The 24,607-nt window shown below is 38.6% G+C and overlaps 1 protein-coding gene across 14 annotated transcripts in view; it reads right to left on the reverse strand.

Annotated features, from left to right (window-relative positions):
* The window catches only part of fam131ba (family with sequence similarity 131 member Ba), a 42,548-nt gene that overhangs the window by 3,248 nt on the left and 14,693 nt on the right, over window positions 1–24,607 (reverse strand). For 3 of the 14 annotated variants that reach the window (XM_051872689.1, XM_051872685.1, XM_051872681.1), the window contains exons 2-7: window positions 15,640–15,677; window positions 12,207–12,242; window positions 8,047–8,149; window positions 6,697–6,915; window positions 3,399–3,539; window positions 646–938 (exon numbers count right to left, since the gene is read on the reverse strand). In XM_051872689.1, the coding sequence (XP_051728649.1) occupies window positions 646–938; window positions 3,399–3,539; window positions 6,697–6,915; window positions 8,047–8,143 (750 nt within the window). In that variant the 5' untranslated portion in view covers window positions 8,144–8,149; window positions 12,207–12,242; window positions 15,640–15,677. The remainder of the gene's footprint in view (window positions 1–645; window positions 939–3,398; window positions 3,540–6,696; window positions 6,916–8,046; window positions 8,150–12,206; window positions 12,243–15,639; window positions 15,678–24,607) is intronic. The other 11 variants (XM_051872690.1, XM_051872686.1, XM_051872683.1 and 8 more) reach the window with 5 other exon arrangements.

Consider the following 24,607-nt stretch of genomic DNA (forward strand, 5'->3'; position numbering starts at 1 on the left):
CGTTTGTGAAGCAGTCCGGCGTAAAATGACAGCATGGCAACAACGCTCTACTACAACAACTCTTCCTCTTCTCTAAAGCAGCCCAACATGGCCTCACCCCATTTGTTGCATGTTCTCGGGGGCGGGGTTTATGTAAATTTTAGGGTTAGTGATGTCACCAACCCTGGAAGAAGCTTGTTGTAGTCCCTACCAGCGTTTGTTGTAGTCCTTAAACAGAGAATTCTTTAAAAGAAAATATCTCACTTTGCACTGAACTTTGAGCGCAGCTGTTTATGCTCAAACAGCAACATTACACACTAACTAAAGTTAAAAAAGTGAAATCATAATCAACCACTTTTGTTGCTGTTCTCAATACAGCGAGACCACCTACAGCACAACCCTGGAGACCCACCGGTCTGTACAATTTGTATGTCTCTCTAATCTTACACACTCAGTACATGGAGCTCTTCCTATTGAGCTGATGTTCTGAATCAAGTGTGTGTTTAATAAGAGAGACATACAAAATGCGCAAAACAGTAGGTCTCCAGGACCAAGCCGTAGACAACACCCGGCTACAAGAGGTCAAGCAGTAGAACTAAACGCAACTCTGTAGTGTTTCTCTGAGCATGTTAACATGGCAGCGTGTCAAACTGCGTGTTTTCGAACCTGTTGGTACTGCAGGAGCTGCTGCTGCTGGTACTGCTGATACTGTTGGAACTGCTGTAGGTGGTTCTGCTGCTGCAACGTCAACTGCTGCTGTGTCAGATAGTGGGTGGAGCCGTCATAACCCTCACCCGAAGCCCCGCCCGCCATGATGTAAGAGCCGGCAGCGGGAGAAGCCACGCCTGAGGGCTCGTTGCTGATTGGCTCCCACGCATCAGAGGAGGAGAGACAGTAAAGGCCTTGGGAGACGTAAGTGTGAGGCCACATGTCTGCAGAGGAATGATGCAACGGCTGGTCTGAAGGACAGACAAGAAAATGAAGGAGAGACAGACAAAACGTCATAAGGTGAAGTGGGCAATTCAAATGCAGATGGAACCATAGTGGTTTCTGAAAAAAAAAAAAAAAAAAAAATGTATGTTCTAATCCAAGGATTCCTAAACTTTTTTTGTCAGCTAAACCCCTAAAATATTAAGTACCCCCTGAGAGACATCACTTTTTCTCACCTGGGCTGGGTTTGTTTTGTTTTTTTAATAACAAAGAACACAAAGGTTCTATTTTTGGCAAATGTAAAGGCCCTTTCACACCAAAAGTGAAATGAATAAGCCTCAGGCTGAAGGAAATGCAAATTCATGCCTGTACAGTAGAGGGCGCAGCTCAAACAAACCTTTCAGCTGTGCTGCTATTCTGGGTTTTAGAAGAACACAGAAGAAGAAAGTTCAACACTCTTACTTAAAGGGATAGTTCACCCAAAAATGAAAATTTGATGTTTATCTGCTTACCCCCAGGGCATCCAAGATGTAGGTGACTTTGTTTCAACAGAAGTGATGTCTCGCACTCATTGAAGTATAGGCACGAGACATCACTTCCGTTGTCAGAGCGCGTTCAGACCTTACCAACCGGATGCACAAGGCAGTTGGACATAGTGGTGTATTAGAGGTAAAAAATTATATAAATACTGTTCGGTTTCTCGAACAAACCGATCGTTTTGTGTCTTAGGACATCAATGTGTCATCACGAGCCGCAGGGTTTAATTTGGATTTGTTTGTGCATGTTTTTTTTTTATTCTCATAGATGGTGTTACCGTTTCAATGCATTATATGACTGACAGACCGCAACGTCACCTACATCTTGGATGCCCTGGGAGTAAGCAGATAAACATCAAATTTTCATTTTTGGGTGAACTATCCCTTTAAGCAATAAAAACAAAAATGAAATAATTTTAAGTAATTTTTGCTTATTAGTATGGTTGAATTGGATCATCGAAGGTCAGCAAGAAAGGCGTTGGTTAATAAAGTGCGATTAAATACGTAAAGTATATTTATGTTATTTAACATATTTAATTATTGCAGAATGCTAATATTCTAAAAACAACATTCCATGGCACAATAAAAGTAGTATTTGTACAATTATAGTGAGTTTGCTCCTCCGCCATTGATGCTTGCTATAAGAAATGCTGCCACTATAGATCGGGCAGAAACAAGCAAAGTGATTCAAACTGAGAAACGGTTTCCATGTGATATTAGTAGAATATCACATGGCAGGAAAAGGTTCTCAGCCAATCAGATTCAAGAATGAGAACTGAACTTACTGTAAAATAATAAAAAAATTATCTTTGATAATTATATATTACAATACAAGTTACCAATATTTATATCTTAAATTCTTCACTTTAAAACATTCAGTCCATCTGGGTTTTAACATTTTAAAACCTCAAGCTTTTATTTTGGCGACATACTGGTGACATTCTGTAAACTTCTGTCCATAGAAGTGTTGGTAATTATTAATGTGTATATAATGTGAACTAAACCCAAAATGCACATTAAGTTCACAGTGCATATAGAGACGGGGTTCAAGAGAAGCAGCATTTACTGTGAACTGAGCCACACTGACATGCCACACCATTTAATTAAATCACAGACTTTATTTTGATAATCGCACTGAGCTATATCGCAATTTCTATTTTATTTCGATTAATTGTGCAGCCACATTTATTTATTTTTATATTTGATTTACTTAATTATTAACTTTTCATCAACTCACGAACTCCCTGCAGTTCCCACACGAATCCCCAGGAGTTTGTGAACCCCCATTTGGAAAAACCTTTTCTAATCATATACCATACAATAGTACGTTACACTAAATCCTCATTATTTTTGACATAATCAGGCCAAAGACATCCTTTTTGTTTGGTGTTACGCTGCAACCTGGCTTCTTATAGCTCTGATAGCTGAACCTCAGGAAAACCGCTGCTCTGCGATTCTCATCCATTGCCTTTGGCCCTGCAGCTGTCACTGTGGCATCTCTGACACATTTCCACACTCTAAATAAAGTGGTGGCAATGCGCTCTAGACCTGTCAAACGGACTGCAAGGCACATCATTCAAGGCTAGGTAAACAATATAAATCAAATCCACAGAAATATCCAAGCGCTAACATCAGTGAAACAAAAAGGTTTGGTTATGAGACTCCTGTAAAAAGAAGCAAACAGTTCTTACTGCAAGAGTGGTTGAATATTCACAAGCTTTTGATCTGCCAATGTAATAATCGTGCAAACATGAGCTTAAGAAGTGTGTACTTGTAATATTATATCACAGCTTAACAAAAGATTGTTCTATTCATCTGAAATCAAACAAAGAGAGCAAAATGACAAAACATAGATGTAACATAATAGAGAAGATGGTGCCTTACTAAAACAATGTCTGCATTCTGTTATGGCACAAGGGGTAATTCTGAATGAAAGTTGTTTGTGACCCTCACCTCTGCTAGTGATGCTCTCCTGGTTAACCTCACTGAGGTGAGCCACGCTGCCCTGGTTGGAGTCCACACAGAAACTCTCTCCATCCATAGAGGTCCAGGCTAAGAGTGTGGCCTCAGAGATGGCAAACTGCTGCAGAATGCCTGTAGGATTACGATTTTGATATTTTAAAGATGAAATATACTGGATAAACATTTTAAATATTTACATATTCATAGTGGTTTTGTTGCTGTTTTAAAAGAAATCAATACCTTTATACATTATACATTACATTTATGAAAAGTGAAAGTAAAGTAATATATATATATATATATATATATATATATATATATATATATATATAAATATATATATATATATATATATATATATATATATATCTGTTATGTTTATATCTTATTTAGTTTCATCATGTCATATTTAGTTCTCATGCTGTCTCAGTTTTCTAGTTCATTGTTTGTTTCTATGGTTACTAAGTAGTTCTCATCCGTTCCTTGTTTCCGTTAATTATCTTCTCTGTTTATACAGTATAAGCCCCTTAGTTTGCTCTGTTCTGGGTTTGTTGTTAACATTTATGGCTCTGTGATATTATCTTCTGTGTTCTCTTTGGTGTTTATTATAATTCAACTTGATTGTTCAAACAGTGTTACTTCTTCAGATTTAATATTCATGGCCACTGTGACAGAACGACAAACCCTCACAATGAGTAATAAGTATTAAAAAAAAGAATGGATATACCAGCTGTCTGTCTGCTGCTGCTGGAGCAAGGGGATCACTCCCTCAAGGACCATACGAGGGACTTTTTAGATCTGCCGTGCCTCAAGCATTACCCCGACAGCTCGCTCAGCTTTTTCTAAAATGCTGTTCTTAATGAGCTGTCGAAGACTCATCTGCCGTGGAAGGTCTTTTGGGGAGCTAGTGAATTTTGGATGCCCACTTATCGACTGCCTCGCAGAGGAGGACATCGCCAGCCCTGAATTCAACACGTACCCAGAGCCCAGCCAGCCTTCAGCCATGTCGCAATGGACCAGCAGCCAGAGACCACCGTAGACTCTGAGCCCCTAGCCCACCACGAATCAACAGCCAGAGCATTTTTTGGAGGGCAATTTTGTCCTGGAGCACGAGCCCATCGCGGAGTTTGACCAGTTGCGTAAGCCGGCACCAGAGTCAGTCAACAAGGGAATTTTAGTGAAGTTTGATGGCATGGAATGGAGCCCTGTCCACACTCCCATCTCTGAGGTACGTGCAATGAGCTCGGTCCACAGTGAATTGTTATTGGATGATCAGGATGATGTAATGTTTCAAGATCTCCATCATCCACTGATCCCGTCCAGTCTCCTTCATCACTGCTGGTTCAGCCCAGTCCCAAGCCTTCTTCGTCGCCCCTGGTTCAGCCCAGTCCCAAGTCTTCTTCATCCCCTTTGGTTACACCCAGATCCAAGTCTTCTTTGTCGCAGTTGGTTCCACCCAGCTCCAAGTCTTCTTTGTCACTGCTGGTTCCACCCAGTTCCAAGTCTCCCTTGTCACGGATGGTTCCGCCCAGCTCCAAGCCTCCCGTGTCACTGCTGGCTTTGCCCAGCTCCAAGTCTCCCACATTGTGGATGGTCCCACTCAGCCTCCCTCTCACTCCTTCTCAGCCAAAGCCATCCAGTTCCTCGGCCTCGCCTCCACTGTATCCCTTCAGCCCCTCGGCTCCTCCCTCAGTGGTTCCACCTTTCTGCTCAGATCTGCCTTGGACTTCCAGGTTGTCAGCTCTGCCTTGGTCTGGGATCTCTCAGCTCCACCTTAAGCATCCATGCCCTTTACTCCACCTCGGCCCGTCAACCAGTCGGCTCCACCATGGCTCCTCGCTTCCTCGGTTCCACCTGGGACTACCGTCCTTCCGGCTCCACCAGGCTCCCCCGTCCCTCCAGCCACGCCTTGGTCAGTTGTCGCTCTACCTCTGCCAGACTTCTGGTCCTCCGACTGTCCCTTGTTCCTCCACTTGAGCTCCTCCTTCCCTCTGGCTCCTCCTCAGTCCTCCCTCCCACCAGCTCCGCTTCAATTCTCCAGCACCCTGGCTCCACCTCGGCCGCTTGTCACTGTGGCTCCGCCTAGGCCTCCTGGTCTTCCAGTGTCGCCCGGTCCCTCCATCTCTCGGAATCCACCTGAGTCACCACTTCTCCCGGCGTTACCTATTGGTTGGGCTCATTACTCTACCCTGGCTCTTCCCACCATCGGTTCTGCTGTGGGCCTTCATCCTGGTTCTGCTCTGGGTCATCTTCTGGCTCCTTCCTTTGTCATTTGCTCTCTGGCTCCTCCCTCCATCTTCTCTTCCATGGGATATCCCTCTGCCAGTCCCTCCAAGGGTGTGTCTTCCTCAAGCGTCTCATCCACCACTAGAGCCCTTTCCCTTCTCTGGACTTTTGCAGCGTGAGGCTGTTTTACGGGGCTGGAGTGGGGGGGTGTGTGTAATATCACACATCTTCCCTATTACTTTATCCTGTGCTGTCTCTGTTTTACCTAGTTCATTGTTGGTCATTGTTGGTTCATTGTTGAGTTCTAGTTCATTGTTGGTCTCTGATTACTGATTAGTTCTCACCTGTTCCTTGTTTTCCGTTAATGATCCTCTCTGTGTATATAAGCCCTTAGTTTGCTCTGTCCTCGGTCTGTCGTTAATGTTTATGGTTCTGTGGTATTATCTCTTTGGTGTTTTTCAAGTTCAACTTGATCGTTCATTCAGCGTAACTCGTCGGATTTAATATACATAGCACCGTGACAATATCACAGTATCCACAAAAATATTAATCAGCACAACTATTTTCAACATTGATAATAATAAATTATTTTTTACAACCAAATGAGCATTTTAGAATGATTTCTGAAGGATCACGTGACACTGACAAGTCGTGACGACTGGAGTAGGCTAGTGGCTGCTGAAAATTCAGCTTGTTAAAATATATTAAAATAAAAAAGCTATTTTAAATTGTAATAATATTTTACAATATTAAAGTTTTCACTGCAATTAATCAATTAATCAATCAATTAAACAGCCTTGGTGAGCAGAAGAGACTTCTTGTAAAGATATTTTAAATCTTAAAAGTTACAAAATTAGAAAAAAAAAATATTAATAGATTTTCTGAAACTTTTAAAATATACATATATATATAAAATATTACAATTTAATATAAAATGCTGCACATATTTTAGTCCCTATGAAATTTTATTTATATCAAATACATCTTTAAATATATTTGATGTGATTTTAATGAGCAATATGCATTTTCCAGTCATCTTAACATCTTCAGTCAAACAACTCACCTGCTGCCATTCGTGCCTCTTTTTCTCCATCACTCAAGTCACTATAGGCATCATTTTCAAGCCGCCTCTCTCTCTCGCGATTCAGGTTGGAACGGCCAGCTCCCCCTTCCGGCCCTGCTGATGGTACACCCCAGCTCTGCCACTCAATCATATGGGCCACGCGACCCTGAGCCATGGCAGTGGGTTTGGTCACTTTGTCCTTCATTGATCTGGTAACCCCTAAAGAGAGAAAAACACAAATCAGCACCTGTACAGAATTTCATAGAGCTGCAGAGAGGGGCGAAATGAAGGCGGCCAGGCAGTGCATTATGGGATATGTGTCTTTTGTTTAGTCATCTATAAGGCATACATTACTAGTTAACTAGTGCAAGGCACTGTGGATGATAACAACTGAATGAGTGATTATGAATGAGCCACAGCCTGCTGATTTGATCGATCGCCTTACGAGGCATAAGAGAGATGCGATTGGTTTACCATCTTTAGAAAAACATTATTCACGAAACTAATGATTTACATGAGATTCATAAGCTTTTATGCATGTATGAATAATTAGAGACAAAAGAGAAATGTCTAAACATTTCCTTTAAACAAAATGGCTCATTAGCATGCAAATTTCTCATCTAAATGAGATGCATTAGTTTAAAACAAGGCTCTGAATGCAAAAGAGAGCTTAAAAACAAGGTAGTCTGATGGTAACCTCGTTGACGGTTGTGTGATTTTTCTCGAGGCTGCTGACAATGATAAAAACCCCATCTGATGAAGTGACTGCCTCTCTTTAAATACTTTGATAAATCACCTCCATTTGTTCCCAGGGAAAAACAATCTAATGGTATCACTTGAGCACTTCACCCCATTTTTAAGCATTTAAGAAAAACAAGAGAAATACAAAAGATACAGGACATGAAACCGAGAGATATTCAGATACCTACGTTTCCCGAAACCTGTTGTGACAATGAGCAGTTTCCATATAAAATGACACCACAACACACAACTGACCAACAATTTACTTCACAAAAGAGCACTACACCTCACAAAACCACAATACACACTACAATACACAGCTGACGTCACACCGAAAGACTACGTTTCCCAGCAGCAAGCTTGTGGAGATGGATAGTGCACTTACGTCAGGGTTTTTTTTTTTTTTTTTGTGAACTCTTGTTGGATCTGACATTTGGATTTCATCAATGGCTAAAGAGGCCATTGACATGCACTTATTAATGGAAGAGGCAGGTGGTGAAACTGGAAAGGGAGGGGGACCCACAGGGGCAGCCATGTTGGCTCCAATCACCATCTCCTCCTCTGGAGCCAACATGGGGTCGGTTACCAGCTACCGGGACAGACACACACCTGACACACCTGTCAGAGAGGACTTAGCCAGAGCTCCAATCCCATAAGCGTTGGAGTTCCGCTTCAGACGGGGCAAAATGGAGGTGGTGTCCTCCATGGATAGCTGGTGAAAGAAGGAAAGAAAGAAAGAGAAAAAAAGAAAGAAAGAAAGAAGCATTAGAGAGGCAGCAAAAGTTAGGGAAGTGGGAGTAAATATCGATTAAATTAATAAGCAAAGAAAATCACTGTAACACACGTCCTCATTTGGCTTATTACTTTCATTATACATGGGCAATGGCAATGATAGGACAGTAAGACCAAGCCTCAATAAATAATTAAATTTATTAATCAAAATTAATAATAAACAATCCTCCTGCCAAGTAATATTCATTAGCTTAACTGTAGACTGTTTACGGTTGCTGGCAGCAGTTTAAACTAAAAGGGTTCACCAAAAAAGGATAATTTTGTCATCATTTGCTCACCTTCATGTCATATATTGGTCACTCTTTTTAATACAATGAAATTCAATGAGAATTGGAGCTATGAAACTTCAAAATGACAAGAAATGAACCATAAACTTGCTCCATACAACAGTTTCCGAAACTTCTGAAGCTATTCAATAACTTTGCATGGAAACAGACTAAAATTTAAAATCGGCATAAAACAGAAGATGCAATCTAATTTTCTTCCCTATTGTGACATATATCAGACGGCTTCTCGAACAAGAAAAAATTTAAGGCGGGACTTGACTTTGTCTGTTAATTGGATGGTTGTTGTTTGCTATTGGTCAATCTCATGTGAATGACAGGTTGTCCCGCCCTCGCACCAGTAAATACGTCATCAGAGAAGATAGAGGTGTCACTGAAAGAGGGAGAGGAAGTTATTTTCATTGTCGATTTTGATTTCATGGTGACTTTACCACACCGTGACTTTACCATACTCACTGAAAATCTTTACATTCACCCTATTTCTCCTTTTCACATTCATGAGTCTTTTCAGTGAATAATTTTATTCACTTCACAATGATTTGATCACAACGGTTAACAGCGTACATATTTGTCTGTCATACAAAACTATCATATATCATCTGGCTTCAGAAAATGTGAAATTTAGTACACACACAGTGTGAGTCACAGCGAGTCATACACAGCACGTTTAAGATACTTTTATGGTGGTTTTGTGTCCGTTTTTGTAGGCTTAAAAGCTGCAGTCTGCAGTCACTGTAATTGCTTGGGGGGAAAACAACCAGTACATGATGTAAAATTGTTCTTTTTGTGTTCCATGGAAGAAGTCATACATATCTGTAATTAAACATGTTTAATTTGCTGTAGGTATCAGATGTATTTACTGCAGAATCAAGATATCATTTTTGAATCTTTTTTGTAAAAGTATAGCAAGTAAAGTTTGATTTGATACACTGTGGCATTAACTGTCCTTTTTTCATTTTAGAATGAGAGCAGATGTCACTAAATCTGTGTGAACCACATTGTGTTATCATCTCTCACATCCAGTGCCACCTACAATTCACAAAAACAGGCCAAATCTCAGATAACATGACGTGGCTTATCGAAGACAGCTGGCGGACAGCTCAAACCCCCAGAGAAACCTGCCAGTGACGAAACACTGTGGAGTCATGGCAGACATTTAAGGTCAGTTTGTGATTTTTATTAATACAAACCTTTTAGTACTTTTCAGACAACCATCATACTATTATGACATTTATCTTCACAACATCAGCATAATACCTGTCATAACCAGCTCTGTGTTTTTTGTTAAAAACATTTGCTGTATACACCCACCCAGTAAAAAGGGAACATTCTCAGAACTTTATTATTCCAGTAACGTTAATAGAGTGTTCGTTCAAAGTTATTTGGTCTTTAATATGGTTTAGCACAACACATTGATTTATACATTGTCCATGGAATGTTTTAGTTGGATGTTCATCTAACATTTTTTAAATGTTTTTACTTGTTTCAGAATATTTCAAAAGGAACATTCCCTTAATGTTTCTAAAATGATAAAATGCAATGTTCCCTTAACGTTCATATAACATTTTTTAAACATTTATATTTTTAGTTATTTTAGAGAACATTCAGAAATAATGTTTTTATAACTTTATGGCAATGTTATCAAAATGTTTTTACAACATATTTTTGCTAGCAGGGCAGAGAGTAATATGATATAGAATGTTTTATTGATTAGAAAAAAATCACAAAATACAACCTGAATTCCGGAAATGTTGGGACGTTTTTTAAATTTGAATAAAATGAAAACTAAAAGACTTTCAAATCACATGAGCCAATAGTTCATTCACAATAGAAAATAGATAACATAACAAATGTTTAAACTGAGAAATTTTACACTTTTTTCCACTAAATGAGCTCATTTCAAATTTGATGCCTGCTACAGGTCTCAAAAAAGTTGGCACGGGGGCAACAAATGGCTGAAAAAGCAAGAAATTTTGAGAAGATTCAGCTGGGAGAACATTTAGCAACTAATTAAGTTAATTGATATCAGGTCTGTAACATGATTGGCTATAAAAGGGATGTCTTGGAGAGGCAGAGTCTCTCGGAAGTAAAGATGGGCCGAGCTGTGAAACAGTGCGTAAAAAGATTGTGGAATACTTTAAAAACAATGTTCTTCAACGTCAAATTGCAAAGGCTTCGCAAATCTCATCATCTACAGTGCATAACGTCATCAAAAGATTCAGAGAAACTGGAGAAATCTCTGTGCGTAAGGGACAAGGCCAAAAACCTTTATTGGATGCCCATGGTCTTCGGGCCTTCAGACGACACTGCATCACGGCCTTGTCCCTTACGCACAGAGATTTCTCCAGTTTCTCTGAATCTTTTGATGACGTTATGCACTGTAGATGATGAGATTTGTGAAGCCTTTGCAATTTGACGTTGAAGAACATTGGCATGATTGTGTCAATTACATTACTAAATGGGCAAAGGAATATTTCCAGAAACCACTGTAAACACAATCCGCCGTGCCATCTGCAGATGCCAACTAAAGTTCTATCATGCAAAAAGGAAGCCATATGGGAAAATGGTCCAGAAGCGCCGTCGTGTCCTGTGGGCCAAGGCTCATTTAAAATGGACTGTTTCAAAGTGGAAAAGTGTTCTATGGTCAGACGAGTCCAAATTTGACATTCTTGTTGGAAATAAAGGATGCCATGTCCTCTGGGCTAAAGAGGAGGGAGACCTTCCAGCGTGTTGTCAGCGTTCAGTTCAAAAGCCAGCATCTCTGATGGTATGGGGGGGCATAAGTGCATACGGTATGGGCAGCTTGCATGTTTTGGAAGGCACTATGAATGCTGAAAGGTATATAAAGGTTTTAGAGCAACATATGCTCCCCTCCAGATGATGTCTATTTCAGGGAAAGCCTTGTGTATTTCAGCAGGACAATGCAAAACCACATACTGCAGCTATTACAACAGCATGGCTTCGTCGTAGAAGAGTCCGGGTGCTGAATTGGCCTGCCTGCAGTCCAGATCTTTCACCTATAGAGAAAAATACAGTCAAAGACGACCACGAACTCTTCAGCAGCTGGAAACCTATATCAGGCAAGAATGGGACCAAATTCCAACACCAAAACTCCAGAAACTCATAACCTCGATGCCCAGACGTCTTCAAACTGTTTTGAAAAGAAGAGGAGACGCTACACCATGGTAAACATGCCCCGTCCCAACTATTTTGAGACCTGTAGCAGGCATCAGATTTGAAATGAGCTCATTTCGTGCATAAAATTGTACAATTTCTCAGTTTAAACATTTGTTATGTTATCTATGTTCTATTGTGAATAAAATATTGGCTCATGTGATTTAAAAGTCTTTTAGTTTTTATTTTATGCAAATTTAAAGAATTCGGGTTGTAAATGTTTTTACTTGTTTCAGAATATTTAGAAAACATTCAAAAGGAACATTCCATTAACGTTCATACAATTTTTAAACATTTATATTTTTAGTTATTTTAGAGAACATTCAGAAATAATGTTTTTATAACTTTTTGGGAATGTTATCAAAATGTTTTTACAACATATTTTTGCTAGCAGGGCAGAGAGTAATATGATATAGAATGTTATATTGATAAAAAAAAAAATAATACAAAATATAAAGAAATAAAAATGAGAGAGAGAAAGTATATTATGAAATGCAAAAAGGTCAATATCAGACTTACATTGATTCCTTCCCAGGAAAACTCGGCACGTCCTTGCTAGAAGAAAACAATTGAAGAATAGATGGGAAAGATACAGTGAAAGAGAAGAAAAGGCATGATTTCAGTTAGCAGGAAACAGCAGAAGGCTGAACATCAAGCCAAGTACAGAACACTAGATCTGGAAGAACAACAGATAAACAGAAAGCAGGAGAATGAGGCGAGACTGTTCATCAGTTATGAACTGTTGTGCAGACAAAGATAATTCTTTGTATGAACCCTTGTCGTGATATACAGCTAACATGGTGTAAAATATTCATGAATGAAGTACCACCTAGTGTATCCATGTTGATATCTGCCTTAGAAGTCTCTACATTAGATGAGGACAACAGCAAGAGGAGATGGAGGCGACTTTGATGAGGAGCACTGGAGTAAGTAATCCTAGCCAACCCAAACATACAGCGAGCGGTCGATTGAATTTACACCGCACCCAGCGCAGACAAACACTGGTGCCAGTACGAACAGCAGTAGCCGCTCATTGTTCATTAAGAGAGAGATCGATATGAAAGGTCAAATGGAGGTCAGTTTCAAAAAGGCGTTGGCGTGGGGCAAATGTCTGCCCCTTGGAAACTCTGAACAGACTACCGGCACAGTTCAGGGGTCGATCGATTCATTTCCCACCATCTTAGTCTTTATGACCCTGTCTGTTACATAAACTGTGAAGCTGGCTCCTAAAAATACATTTTTGAGGCTGGCTTGCAATTATGGCAGCCACCTACAATTTTTCTGTGGGGGGCAAATACAGCTAGATGCAAATTAACAACAATGAATTAGTTTTCTTCTCCACTGCAGTGATAGAGTAATTAATGTTTTGCCTAACATTTTAAGAGGGACGCCCTTTAAAGGCGTTTGATTTCAAAACAGCATTTAGGTCACAATCATTAACCATTTTTTTTACTAAAAAGGTCTATGTGGACGTCACAGAAATCACATGGAAATAATCCTATAGAAATAAACACAGGTATGTAATGTTCTAAAAGAAATAAACTGGGGCTGTCAATGTTAACGCATTAACACATGCGATTAATTCAAAATCCTTAATGTGTTAAAATAATTTAACAGAAATAATGCAGATAAATTACTTAAGCAAATTGTGTCATAAACATAATTTACGTCACACAGTTAGATGATCTCAGAAGTCCAGGCTGATTACATCAGAGATGGCAGAGAGAGACTCACATTGCGTTTTCAGTGAATTATTTGTTCCAGTGTGTTTCGCTACAAAACACAAGCTCTGTCATATTCTGTGATTGTTTCTAAAGAGCGCGAGCCCTTGCACATCGCATTGTATGCAATACAGACTGAACGGAACGTCAAAACATCCCACCGCTATTTGGCCAGATGGTACACAAACTACGTTTCTCGACTGGATAAAGCAAACCAGCGTCTCGCTAGTAAAGTTTTGATGGATGAGGACTGCAATCAAGGTAAAGACGATGGTGGTGACGTACAGAAGTTGTACGTGTGACTGAGTCCGTTGTATTGATGCATAAACAAACTGTGTATGTGCACTCTCGTTGCACTGATCGCACATTGCATTTATGCACAGACACATTTCAGTACATTCACGTTGTTTCCACACACATTTCGGATAATGTTTCGATTTGTCATGTATATGTTGCTGTGTTTAGTAATTCTGAATGGATCCGTGTACTGTAGTTGGTATATGCAGTCAGGTTAAGGCGGTTGGTAGTTTAGTTTATTTGTTTGTTTGTTTGTTTTTTGGCATCTCCATAACCTGACTTATAAACATAAAATGTAAACAAGCACTGTACACATACTATAAACTGTGAATTCTGAAAAGTTTTTTTCTATAATGGTATTTTTTTCATGAGTGTGCATAAATTTCTAGACTTCTTATATCATTTGGTTATTTGGTGTCCTTTTGGAGTCTCCAAGTGTCCTTTTTTGGAAAGACACCTAAATTTACCTTGAAAAAGCTTGCAGAAAATACAGTTTTGTGAGAGTCACCCTTCAATCTGATGATTTACTTTTCTGGATGTAGCAAATGATGACAAAATGAACGTGATTTCACCCAGAAAGTTGTCAAAAAGGTCTAAATCCTTGATGAAAGTGCATTAGGCAGTGAAACCAGAAATAGTTACAGTATCAGATGAGGGTCAAAATCAATAAGGAGGATTGTAAATAACAAACCACTATCCCATATATTCCTATTAGATTAGATTTCTCAGAGGACACCAAGTTAGTTACATTAGCTTGGTAATTTGCTGCTTACTTTTTCAACTGAGGTTGCGTGAGGATAAACGCACACTTGTTTGATTCAAATGGGTTTAAAAGCACAAAAAAAGTCTGTGAAATCCAAACTAATTCCATCTAGGGCCTTCCAATTCACCCTATAATGGTTATAATAATTTATTTTGGTGATGTTTTGGCTAAGTTTGAGGGCGATTTGAGCTAGCGCTAAGCTAGCTAAAGTAGCCTTTCTACTTAGGCAACATTTTATGACATTTTGTTTTCTTTTTTTTATTATTATTCTTATTTTGGCAACTGGCAAGTGGCTTTTTGAATTAAGAAATAGGCCTAATGATGATTTATTATGGTTTAGCTAAGCTTGTGGGCAATTTGAGCTGGCATTAAGTTATGTAGCCTTGCTACTTGGCAACTAGCACCTCATTCTTGAGAGTTTTTCATTGCTAGGCAACATTTTATGACATTCTTTTCTTTTATTATTATTATTCTTATTTTGGCAACCAGCGATCACCTTTTTGAGAGCAGCTCTTTAACACGAATACATATATGCACAACACAGACACTGTTTCACTTTGCTCCAGCTACAGTGAGCTGACACCACCTCTTGGCTCAGCTTCTTAACTCTGCATTCTTAACTCATGCCATTTGGTTTGGACAATACCAGAATCCAAAACGGTAGATTTTGAGCCAAATTCATCTGTGGATGAATAGAGCAACAAGCCAGGAGTTGCCCTTGGGAAGGACGTGAACACGGACGGCAAATAGGGAAGACGGATGAGACTGTGTCTTCCCAGGGGACAAACCCGTTATACAGCAGTACTGTACGGTAATGGCCGGGCTCTGGGGTCCGGCTCCCGTGGCCTTGGTGAGAAATCTAATATAGAGGCTTTTCAAATACACATTATACCATCACGCTTTCTCTGACTTTCAGCAGTAGGGGGTGGCAAGACATGCGTTTGGCACACAGGGGGTCTTTGCCTTAGCTAAAGACTTCATTAAAGTGCCATGAGGCACAAATGTCAGCACTTGGTAGGTATAATAGCTTTGGACAGAAATGCAGACATCGCATAAGTATCATCTCAGCGAAGGATGTCATTTAGATCCTTAAAGATTAACCTCACAACATGGGACAGAGGTTTGGTGCAAAGCAAAACTTAAATATGCAAAGCGCTGTAGTTTTACTTACCTGCTCCCCATCTTTCCGAACGGGAACTGCATCCGCCGCTGCAGGGAAAGAGAGAGACAGAGAGAGAGAGATAAGGGAATAGGCATGTTGCTTATGCAACCTTTACCGAATAAGCTAAGTCAAACTGACAGCTTCTCGCTACATTTTCTGCTGACATTCACACAAAGACCTAAAATTAGATTAATTATCCATCCAAAACCGCCAGCACTCTGTGGGGAAGGAGATTTGTTGCATCACGCTTTTATATCGCATCGCTCTTATAAAATGATAAAAACATTTAGTGATTGCGCTGCATGATGCAATTATGCAAATTATTAGGAATTGTATTTCAAGAATAGGCTTCCAAGAGATGCTGAATTAAAGATTAACCCTTAAACAAGCTTTTATTTTGTTTTGTATTCTAGCTCCCTCTAAATGTGCACTTCAGCATGATTTCGATTATGAAATATGTTGACGGTGTGTGTGTTTACAATGACTCATTCCAAATGACAAACTAGAAATGACATGTAACCCAGTTTGCACTAACATTTTGAGTGATGCGCCTGAAAACAATCACCCTGTAACATTAGACACTGCATAAACATAATATTGCAGCATAATGACAGTGTTTTTAAGACAAAGCAATAAATGGAGCCGCACCGTTCAATGAAGTTTCACAGTGCACAAGGCCAACCAGCAATCAAACAATCCTCCATATCAAACACTGACTGTAGGCCTATTTAAAAGGTGTTTTTTGTGTTTCAACTGGTTTTGAGAATGGCACACTTGCTGCTTGTGCTCTCATCTTTAGTGAGAGTAAGGATATGTTTGTAAAGAGTGATAAATGGCTGTACAAGAGAAGCTGTGTGGAAGCCCTTACAGCATATGGAGATGGTTTGGTTGTGTATGCTAATTGATAACTGCGTTGACATGCTCCCTCATTTACAATAATCCAGATTCATCAATTCATTGTAGAACGAGAGCAAAACCTGGTGCATGCTGTGCAATATTGTTGCTTGTCAGATTGTATGATATGAGCAGAATAAGAGTTTGCGTAAAGCTTTATTCACGTTGTGTGATTATGGGACAAATTTGGGCCGTTGTGATACATTTGTCTTGTTTTAAATGGTAAAATCAACAGCCTCTGACAGCTTAGTATGATGTTGTGACATAAATCTTATCAAAAACTTTGTGAGAAATATGACTTTGAAAATGTGATTGCTCCTACAAGCTATAAAAACTGTAAAAATCATACAGTTTGCACCTAACCTAAAACAAATTTTGAAAATTCATCATAAAAGCCCTTCTTAGATGGTAATTGTTTCTCATGTGAATGTGTGTAAAATTAGATAAAACTTATTTACGTTGAAGAAACAGGTTTTGTAATCCAACGATCCCGGAAATGCGCATCTTGCTTATTCAGTCACATGTTCAACACAAGTACTTAAATATTATATTTTTAAAAAATGAAAATTTACACAGTATATGGTTTGAATGGTTTTATGTCTTGAATTTTATCTCTGCAAATGATGGATGTCATTTTCAAATGTGGAAATTAGCACAAATAAGTTAACACGGCTACTTGATTGACTAGTAAAATGATCAGTCATGCAAGCCCTAATTAAATAAATGTATATAATACATATTTTAAAGATTTATTGCATACCTGTTCCATAATAATGGCTCATTTCAATAACGGCTTTTGTTTTTGTTGTTAAAGTATTGGTTCACTTTAAAATGAAAATTACCCTATTATTTACTCACCTTCAAGCCATCCTAGTTGTATATAACTTTCTTCTTTCAGACGAACAAGTTGAATACGGAAGGTGTAGGACGTAGCGTAAGCATTTTTAACTGCGAGAGGCGTTACACTTTCTTCGTAAGTTGAATACAGAAGGCGGTCTGGCGGAAGTAAGAAATTTTACTTTATACTGTGTTAAATATGGATATTTTTCTTACACAAACACATCGCTTCCCCCCCCCCCCCCCCCGAAACCGTGTGGAGTACATTTATGATGGATGGATGCACTTTCTTGAGCGTCAAACAGGTGGTTTCCGCCATTATAAAGCTTGGGAGTGTAACCCCTCTAACCCAGGTCCTACTCGCCCCGCTCCACGCAGGCCTCGAACCTGGGTCTCCGGCGTGGGAGTTGGATGCTCTATCAAGAAGGCTGGAGGTTGCGACCTCTAGCATCTGTCGCTAGAGCATCTCTTAAGGTCAGAGGAGTGAGGTTTTACTTGCACAGCTCTTACACTCACCCCCCTAAACCTCACTCCCATCCGGGTCACGGCACCAATGTAGCCCCTCTAGTTCGCACCTGCCCACTCCAAGCGGGACGCGAACCCGGGCCCGTCCACAGGGGAGGTGGGCACTCTAACACTCTAAAGACCGCAGTCTCTAGCGTCAGTCACTAGAGCACCTCTTGAGTTCAGGGGAGTGAGGTTTACAGGCACAGCTCTTACTAGCCTACGTCTGTTACAGGAGCAACAGGGTGATTATTAATATAACTACGATTGTATTCGTCTGAAAGAAGAAAGTCGTATACACCTAGGATGGCTTGAGGCTTCATTTTAAAGTGAACTAATCCTTTAACTTCTCCCACTCGCTATAGTGGAGCCGTGACATAATTTTTGTAAACAGTTTCCAACATTTCATAAATAAAAGTCTATTGAAAGATCCAAGATTGATGAATTTTCCATATGACAAAGGAAATCTTTTACAATTCCAAAAAGTGTCAAACAGCAAAATTGTGGCCAAAATCGTGTGGTGAATCTTGCAGAAATTCAGTGTGAGAACCTTCACTGTGCACATGTACACAATTATTACTGAATGAGACCCTGTCTATCTGCAGTACACATGCTCTCTCAGTCCCCCGTCTCTCTCTATTCAATTTAGTTCTATTTAATTCAGCTCAATATCAGTGAAATTGAGTTGAGCATCGGCTTGATTCATTGAACTCATTTACAACAGTCCTAAACCGTTGACGCAATAGAATAATAATATTGGGATGGGGTTAATCACATTAAAACAGACGGTACCAGTCCTTGTTCTATCTGCATCTGATTTTTTTCACTCCAGACTGATTCGGATCTCAGAATGCATTAATTGCATCCTGTGCATGTGTGTGTGAGTGTGTGTCTTTTAATTGCTGGGCTCTCTCTCTCTGTAAGTACAGCAGAGCCTTTGGGCCTCAGGGCCATTTCCTCAATCAACCTAACCCACTCTGGAGAGACGGATAGAGCCATGCAGAGCAGCGCAGCTCTGGAGGAGACCAATGAACCAGAGTGAAGAGTAAACAGAGAAAGACAGAGAAAGTGAGTTAAGGTAAAACAGATCTACTCATAATCAATTAAAAAAGGAGACAGAAATAGCATGCCAAAAGAACAGTAACAATGATGAGAGCAATGACAGACAGACAGACAGACAGATAGATAGATAGATAGATAGATAGATAGATAGATAGATAGAATTATTGACAGACAGACGGATGGATATATACGTAGACAGATAGATAGATACATAGATAGATACATAGATAGGATTATTGACAGATAGGCGGATAGATATATACATAGATAGACAGATGGATATATACATAGACAGATAGATAGACAGACAGACAGATAGATAGATACATAGATAGACAGATGGAATTATGTATAGATAGATAGAATTATTGACAGACAGACAGATGGATGGATATATACGTAGACAGACAGATAGATAGATACATACATACATACATACATAGATACATAGACAGATGGAATTAGGCATAGATAGATAGATAGATAGATAGATAGATAGATAGATAGATAGAATTATCGACAGACAGGCAGATAGATATATACATAGATAGACAGATGGATATATACATAGACAGACAGACAGATAGACAGACAGATACATAGATAGACAGATGGAATTATGGATAGATAGATAGATAGATAGATAGATAGATAGATAGATAGATAGATAGATAGATAGATAGATAGAATTAGGCATACATAGATAGATAGATAGATAGGATTATCGACAGACAGGCAGATAGATATATACATAGACAGATAGATAGATACATAGATAGGATTATTGACAGACAGGCGGATAGATATATACATAGATAGATAGATGGATATATACATAGACAGATAGATAGATAGATAGACAGACAGACAGACAGATGGAATTATGTATAGATAGATAGAATTATTGACAGACAGACAGATGGATGGATATATACGTAGACAGACAGACAGACAGATAGACAGATAGATAGATAGATACATACATACATACATAGATACATAGACAGATGGAATTAGGCATAGATAGATAGATAGATAGATAGATAGATAGATAGATAGATAGACAGAATTATCGACAGACAGGCAGATAGATATATACATAGATAGACAGATGGATATATACATAGACAGACAGATACATAGATAGACAGATGGAATTATGGATAGATAGATAGATAGATAGATAGATAGATAGATAGATAGATAGATAGATAGATAGATAGATAGATGGAATTAGGCATAGATAGATAGATAGATAGATAGATAGATACATAGATACATAGATAGATAGATAGGATTATCGACAGACAGGCAGATAGATATATACATAGATAGACAGATGGATATATACATAGACAGATAGACAGACAGACAGATAGATACATAGATAGACAGATGGAATTATGTATAGATAGATAGATAGAATTATTGACAGACAGATATATACATAGATAGACAGATGGATATATACATAGACAGATAAACAGACAGACAGATAGATAGATAGATAGATAGATAGATAGATAGATAGATAGATAGATAGAATTATTGACAGACATATGGAGATGGATGGATGGATGGATGGATGGATACCTGCACATCCTAGCTGTCAGGACCCATAACTTTCTAAATGTCTGTTCCACCATGATGTTGTTACGGACAAAACACTTCCACTCATGCAGGAAAACACATTGAGAAAATCTCAAGAGACATGAAGGATAAGCCATCACATCCAAGGTCGCTAAGCACCACATGGCCGCTGCACTGTTTACTCTGCCCATCTACATTTATGTCTGCATCTGACACTGGGCATTATGAGGGCTAGAGCTTCAGGGGAAAGGAAAGAGAGAGCGAGAGAGATGGAGAAAGAAGCAGTCAGACGAGATAAACAAATATGCATGTGACGAGGATAAAAGCTAACGTCAATGCACACTGAACGATGGGGAACAGGAAGAAAGATTCCTAGACACCCAGCATAAGCCTGACGGTATCACGGAGAGAAGCAGCAGAAGATCTGCATTGCCAAGAACCAGATGGAGGAACAACTGGACCATGGGACAATCTGGCTTGACAGATCTCACGGCCTAGGGAACGTCTTTGAGATTTTATTCTACAGCAAAAGGTAGAGGTAGAGTGAAAGAGTAGAAGAGAGGAAGAAAAAGGGACAAATAAAGGAATGCAGGCTGGAACTCTGACACACGGTGACGCTCACGGTGACTCTGATTAGGAACGAAGTCCAAGAGGCTGACTCACCTCCAGTACTGAGCCAAAAACACACGGAGAGGGGGGAGGGAAAGGAAAGGCAGAGACAAAAAGGATGAGAGAAAGACCAAGACACTGAATGAATGAAGGAACGCTATGCAATGTGATACAACAAAGAAAAACGGAGGACAAAGGGGGTAGGCGTAAAGAGATTAAAACGACACCAAGTTAAAAGGCACAAAGAGAGACTCTGAAAGAGAACCGAGTCACAGAGAGAGAGCGCAAACTTACAGACAATCACAATACTGAACATCAGGGTGAGGCACAAAATGGGTATTTACACTTTACGATTGGGTTTGTCTACTCAAAATGGATATAATACAAATCTACTGTTCACAGGCTATTTGGATGTTCTCTTCGGCTCAAATGGAAATTAATTTTTAAGTTCTTATTAAAGTTTACATATGTGGCCTGAACAACAAGACGCATATACACTTGGCTGTATGCATTTTAAACCACTTCATGGTCTGAGTGAGTGACATCTCAAATGTCTTGAAGGGCATTTAAATCGTTTAATGATCATATAGCAGTCAAAGCAATAGAAATGAAGTGACCAAGTGTAAATACCTCTAAAGTGTAAAAGACTGAACTTGGGTGAAAAAACAGGGACAGTAAGGGATAGATGAGGAGTGTGAGAAATAGAAACCTGAGATAATTAAGTGAACACATCACTTTTTCAATCAGTTACAATGAAATGAACTTAAGCAATTACTGTTTTAATGAGTCAGCTTTAGTTATCAAAGTAGGACAAAGTCTGGTTTGAGAATACAATTATATAAAAAATCTCAAAGCTGCACGATGAATTTGAGCAAATCATTATATCCAAAATAAAGATCAGCATACTATAACCTTGTAACTCCTGATAGGTTGTTTAGAGCATGCTGACCTAAGTAATAATAATAAGTAAATATGCTAAATTAATGGGGGGGATATATGTATATCAAGTTTTATCTCAGTGTCACATGATTTGGTGCTCAAGACACATTTCTTATTATCAATGTTGAAAATAGCTGTGCTGCTTAACATTTTTTCAGGATTCTTTGAATTGTATATATATGGGTCAATGACATGACGGGTCATTTTTTGTCCAAAGGCCTTAATAATAATAAAAAACAAAGATATGACATCCAAAGTAAGTAAGGTAGTACAACTAGATCTCTTTTATTGAATCCAAAAGGTTTTGATTATATTTTGCTACATATAAAGGTATTTAAAAAATTTTGAAGTGTCAAAAGTTCATTCTGTTTAACCGTCCGAAGGCCAATACATCCATTTCAATTGTGATTAAAATATCTTAAAATGTAATAAATTTATATATTTTTTATTCTGGCATGATTTATTAACAGTGCAAAATGGTATTAAAATTATGTGTAGAAGTCGTTGCTTTTTTATGAAAGTGTCAGGAAAAGTGAATTTCATTGATGTCATTCGGAGTAACCAATATAAAGGGACCATTTTGGATCAAGTCATGCAGTCAATATCATGTGACCGGATGTGAGATCATTCCGACACCTGCAAAGGACCACATGGTTGTGAAGCAAAGTCACTAACTCTCTTTTAACTGTTTGAAAAATTCATGTTTTCACTTGCTCATACGTATGTCCCGAAACATCAGGTCATTCGGTACAACCCCTATAAAACGTGTAATATTTTAAAAACTTGTACTAAATATAAAATGTTTGATTGTCCTTTTGCTAGCTAGTTAGCAAGCTAACTAGCTAGCTAGATATCAGCCTGTTAGCATTGTTTGAAAATATCGTCATTCGGTATAACCAAAAGTATCATTCGGTAAAACCTGACTTTTGGTGACAAATTTTGTCCATCTTGTAAAAAAATGACAAAAGCAGTGTTAATTGATTATAAACACCACATAATCTCATTGTTAACACTTAATAAAAATTCAAAATTAATTATATATCTTCATTGTTTTGTTTTTTTACACTTTTAAAATCCTTATCCCATATATATGTTATATGCTCTAAATATCTTACAGTCTAACTGATAGTCAATGAGGGTTGCAGTTCAATTTAGTACCACATTTTGTGCGATTTATCTGTATGTTTTGATGCCAGTTGGGCTATATTTCTAACTTAAGCAACATCTTTCAAATACAATTGAAGTTATTAAGTTATAAAAGAGAGAGAAAGAACGAGAGAACGTTTTATTTAATTTCATTACAGTATTGACTTGTGAGGCTGAACATTTCTTCACTTGGGACTCACCTCTAAATGATTGGTTTATGAAGTGACCTTCAACCTAATATTAATGGAAATCTGTAAAAGAAGCAAGTGCTTCTACTGTCTCAGATTTAGTTTGAAGAAACAGACAGCTGAAACTGGATGTCAATGGCTTAAAATAAGGAAAGTCAAGCGGCACCATTAGAATAAAACCTAAAAGTGAGCTGAGGATCAGTTCCCTTTATAGACATCACTGGATTAGAAGTGATGGTGAACGTGAGTTCTCAAAGTGCAACATGTTCCTGGATCAACATCTTTGCTGATCCTGGAACAACATTCCAATCAACCAATCAGATTTGAGGGACAAGTTTAGGCTTACAACCAGGGTTAGGTGCTTCTACAGCAGTCATTTACCTGTGATTTTAGGGATAAGTTATGGCTAGGGTTAGTTTTATGGGTTGGGATAGAAAGAAATGTTGTTCCAGGATCAACAAAATATGTTGATCCAGGAATATGTCTTATTTGGCAAAATCACAGTGACCATTAAGCGATGGTAACACTTTAGAATACTGTTTCAGTGTTCCGTCATTAATGAATAACTACAAAGGAACATGAGTAAATGCAATATTAACATTCTAGTAAATGCTATTAACTAACAAGAAGCTCTGATTAACTAATTAGTAAGTGTTAGCACTCAGTTGAATGAGGTAGTTCACTATTAGCTAATCAATAAGTACTATTTTTCATACCTTCCAGCAGGCTACTAAGAACTACTATATACAGGTTCACAATTAATGTGAATAGTGCATAATGTATAATTAAATCTAAAGTGAAGATCATGGTAGCCCACTAGTAATGACTGAAGTCACTGTATGCTTTTGAGGTTTTTAAAAGGAATTGCTTCTGATGGATTTTGAAACACGAGTACTAGTGGGTTACCACGATCTCCACTTTAGAATATTTTTCCTGAAAATTAGTAATTTCTTTAGAAGGAAGTAGCAACACTCAAATCATTACTAGTGAGTTACCACTTTAGAATACTGTTCCAAATGACCACTAATTTCTTTAGAAGGATATTGAGTTATTACAATCCAAAAGCTTACAGTAAAATGACTTCAGTTATTACTAGGACGTTATCATGCTTTTCACTTTAGGATACTGTTCCAAATATTTAGTAATTACTCATTACTCATTTGTTCCTGTGTATTAATGACGGAACAGTATTCTAAAGTGTTACCGAA

Source organism: Ctenopharyngodon idella, chromosome 19 (assembly GCF_019924925.1).
Source record: "Ctenopharyngodon idella isolate HZGC_01 chromosome 19, HZGC01, whole genome shotgun sequence".
NCBI classification, from domain to species: Eukaryota; Metazoa; Chordata; class Actinopteri; order Cypriniformes; family Xenocyprididae; genus Ctenopharyngodon; species Ctenopharyngodon idella.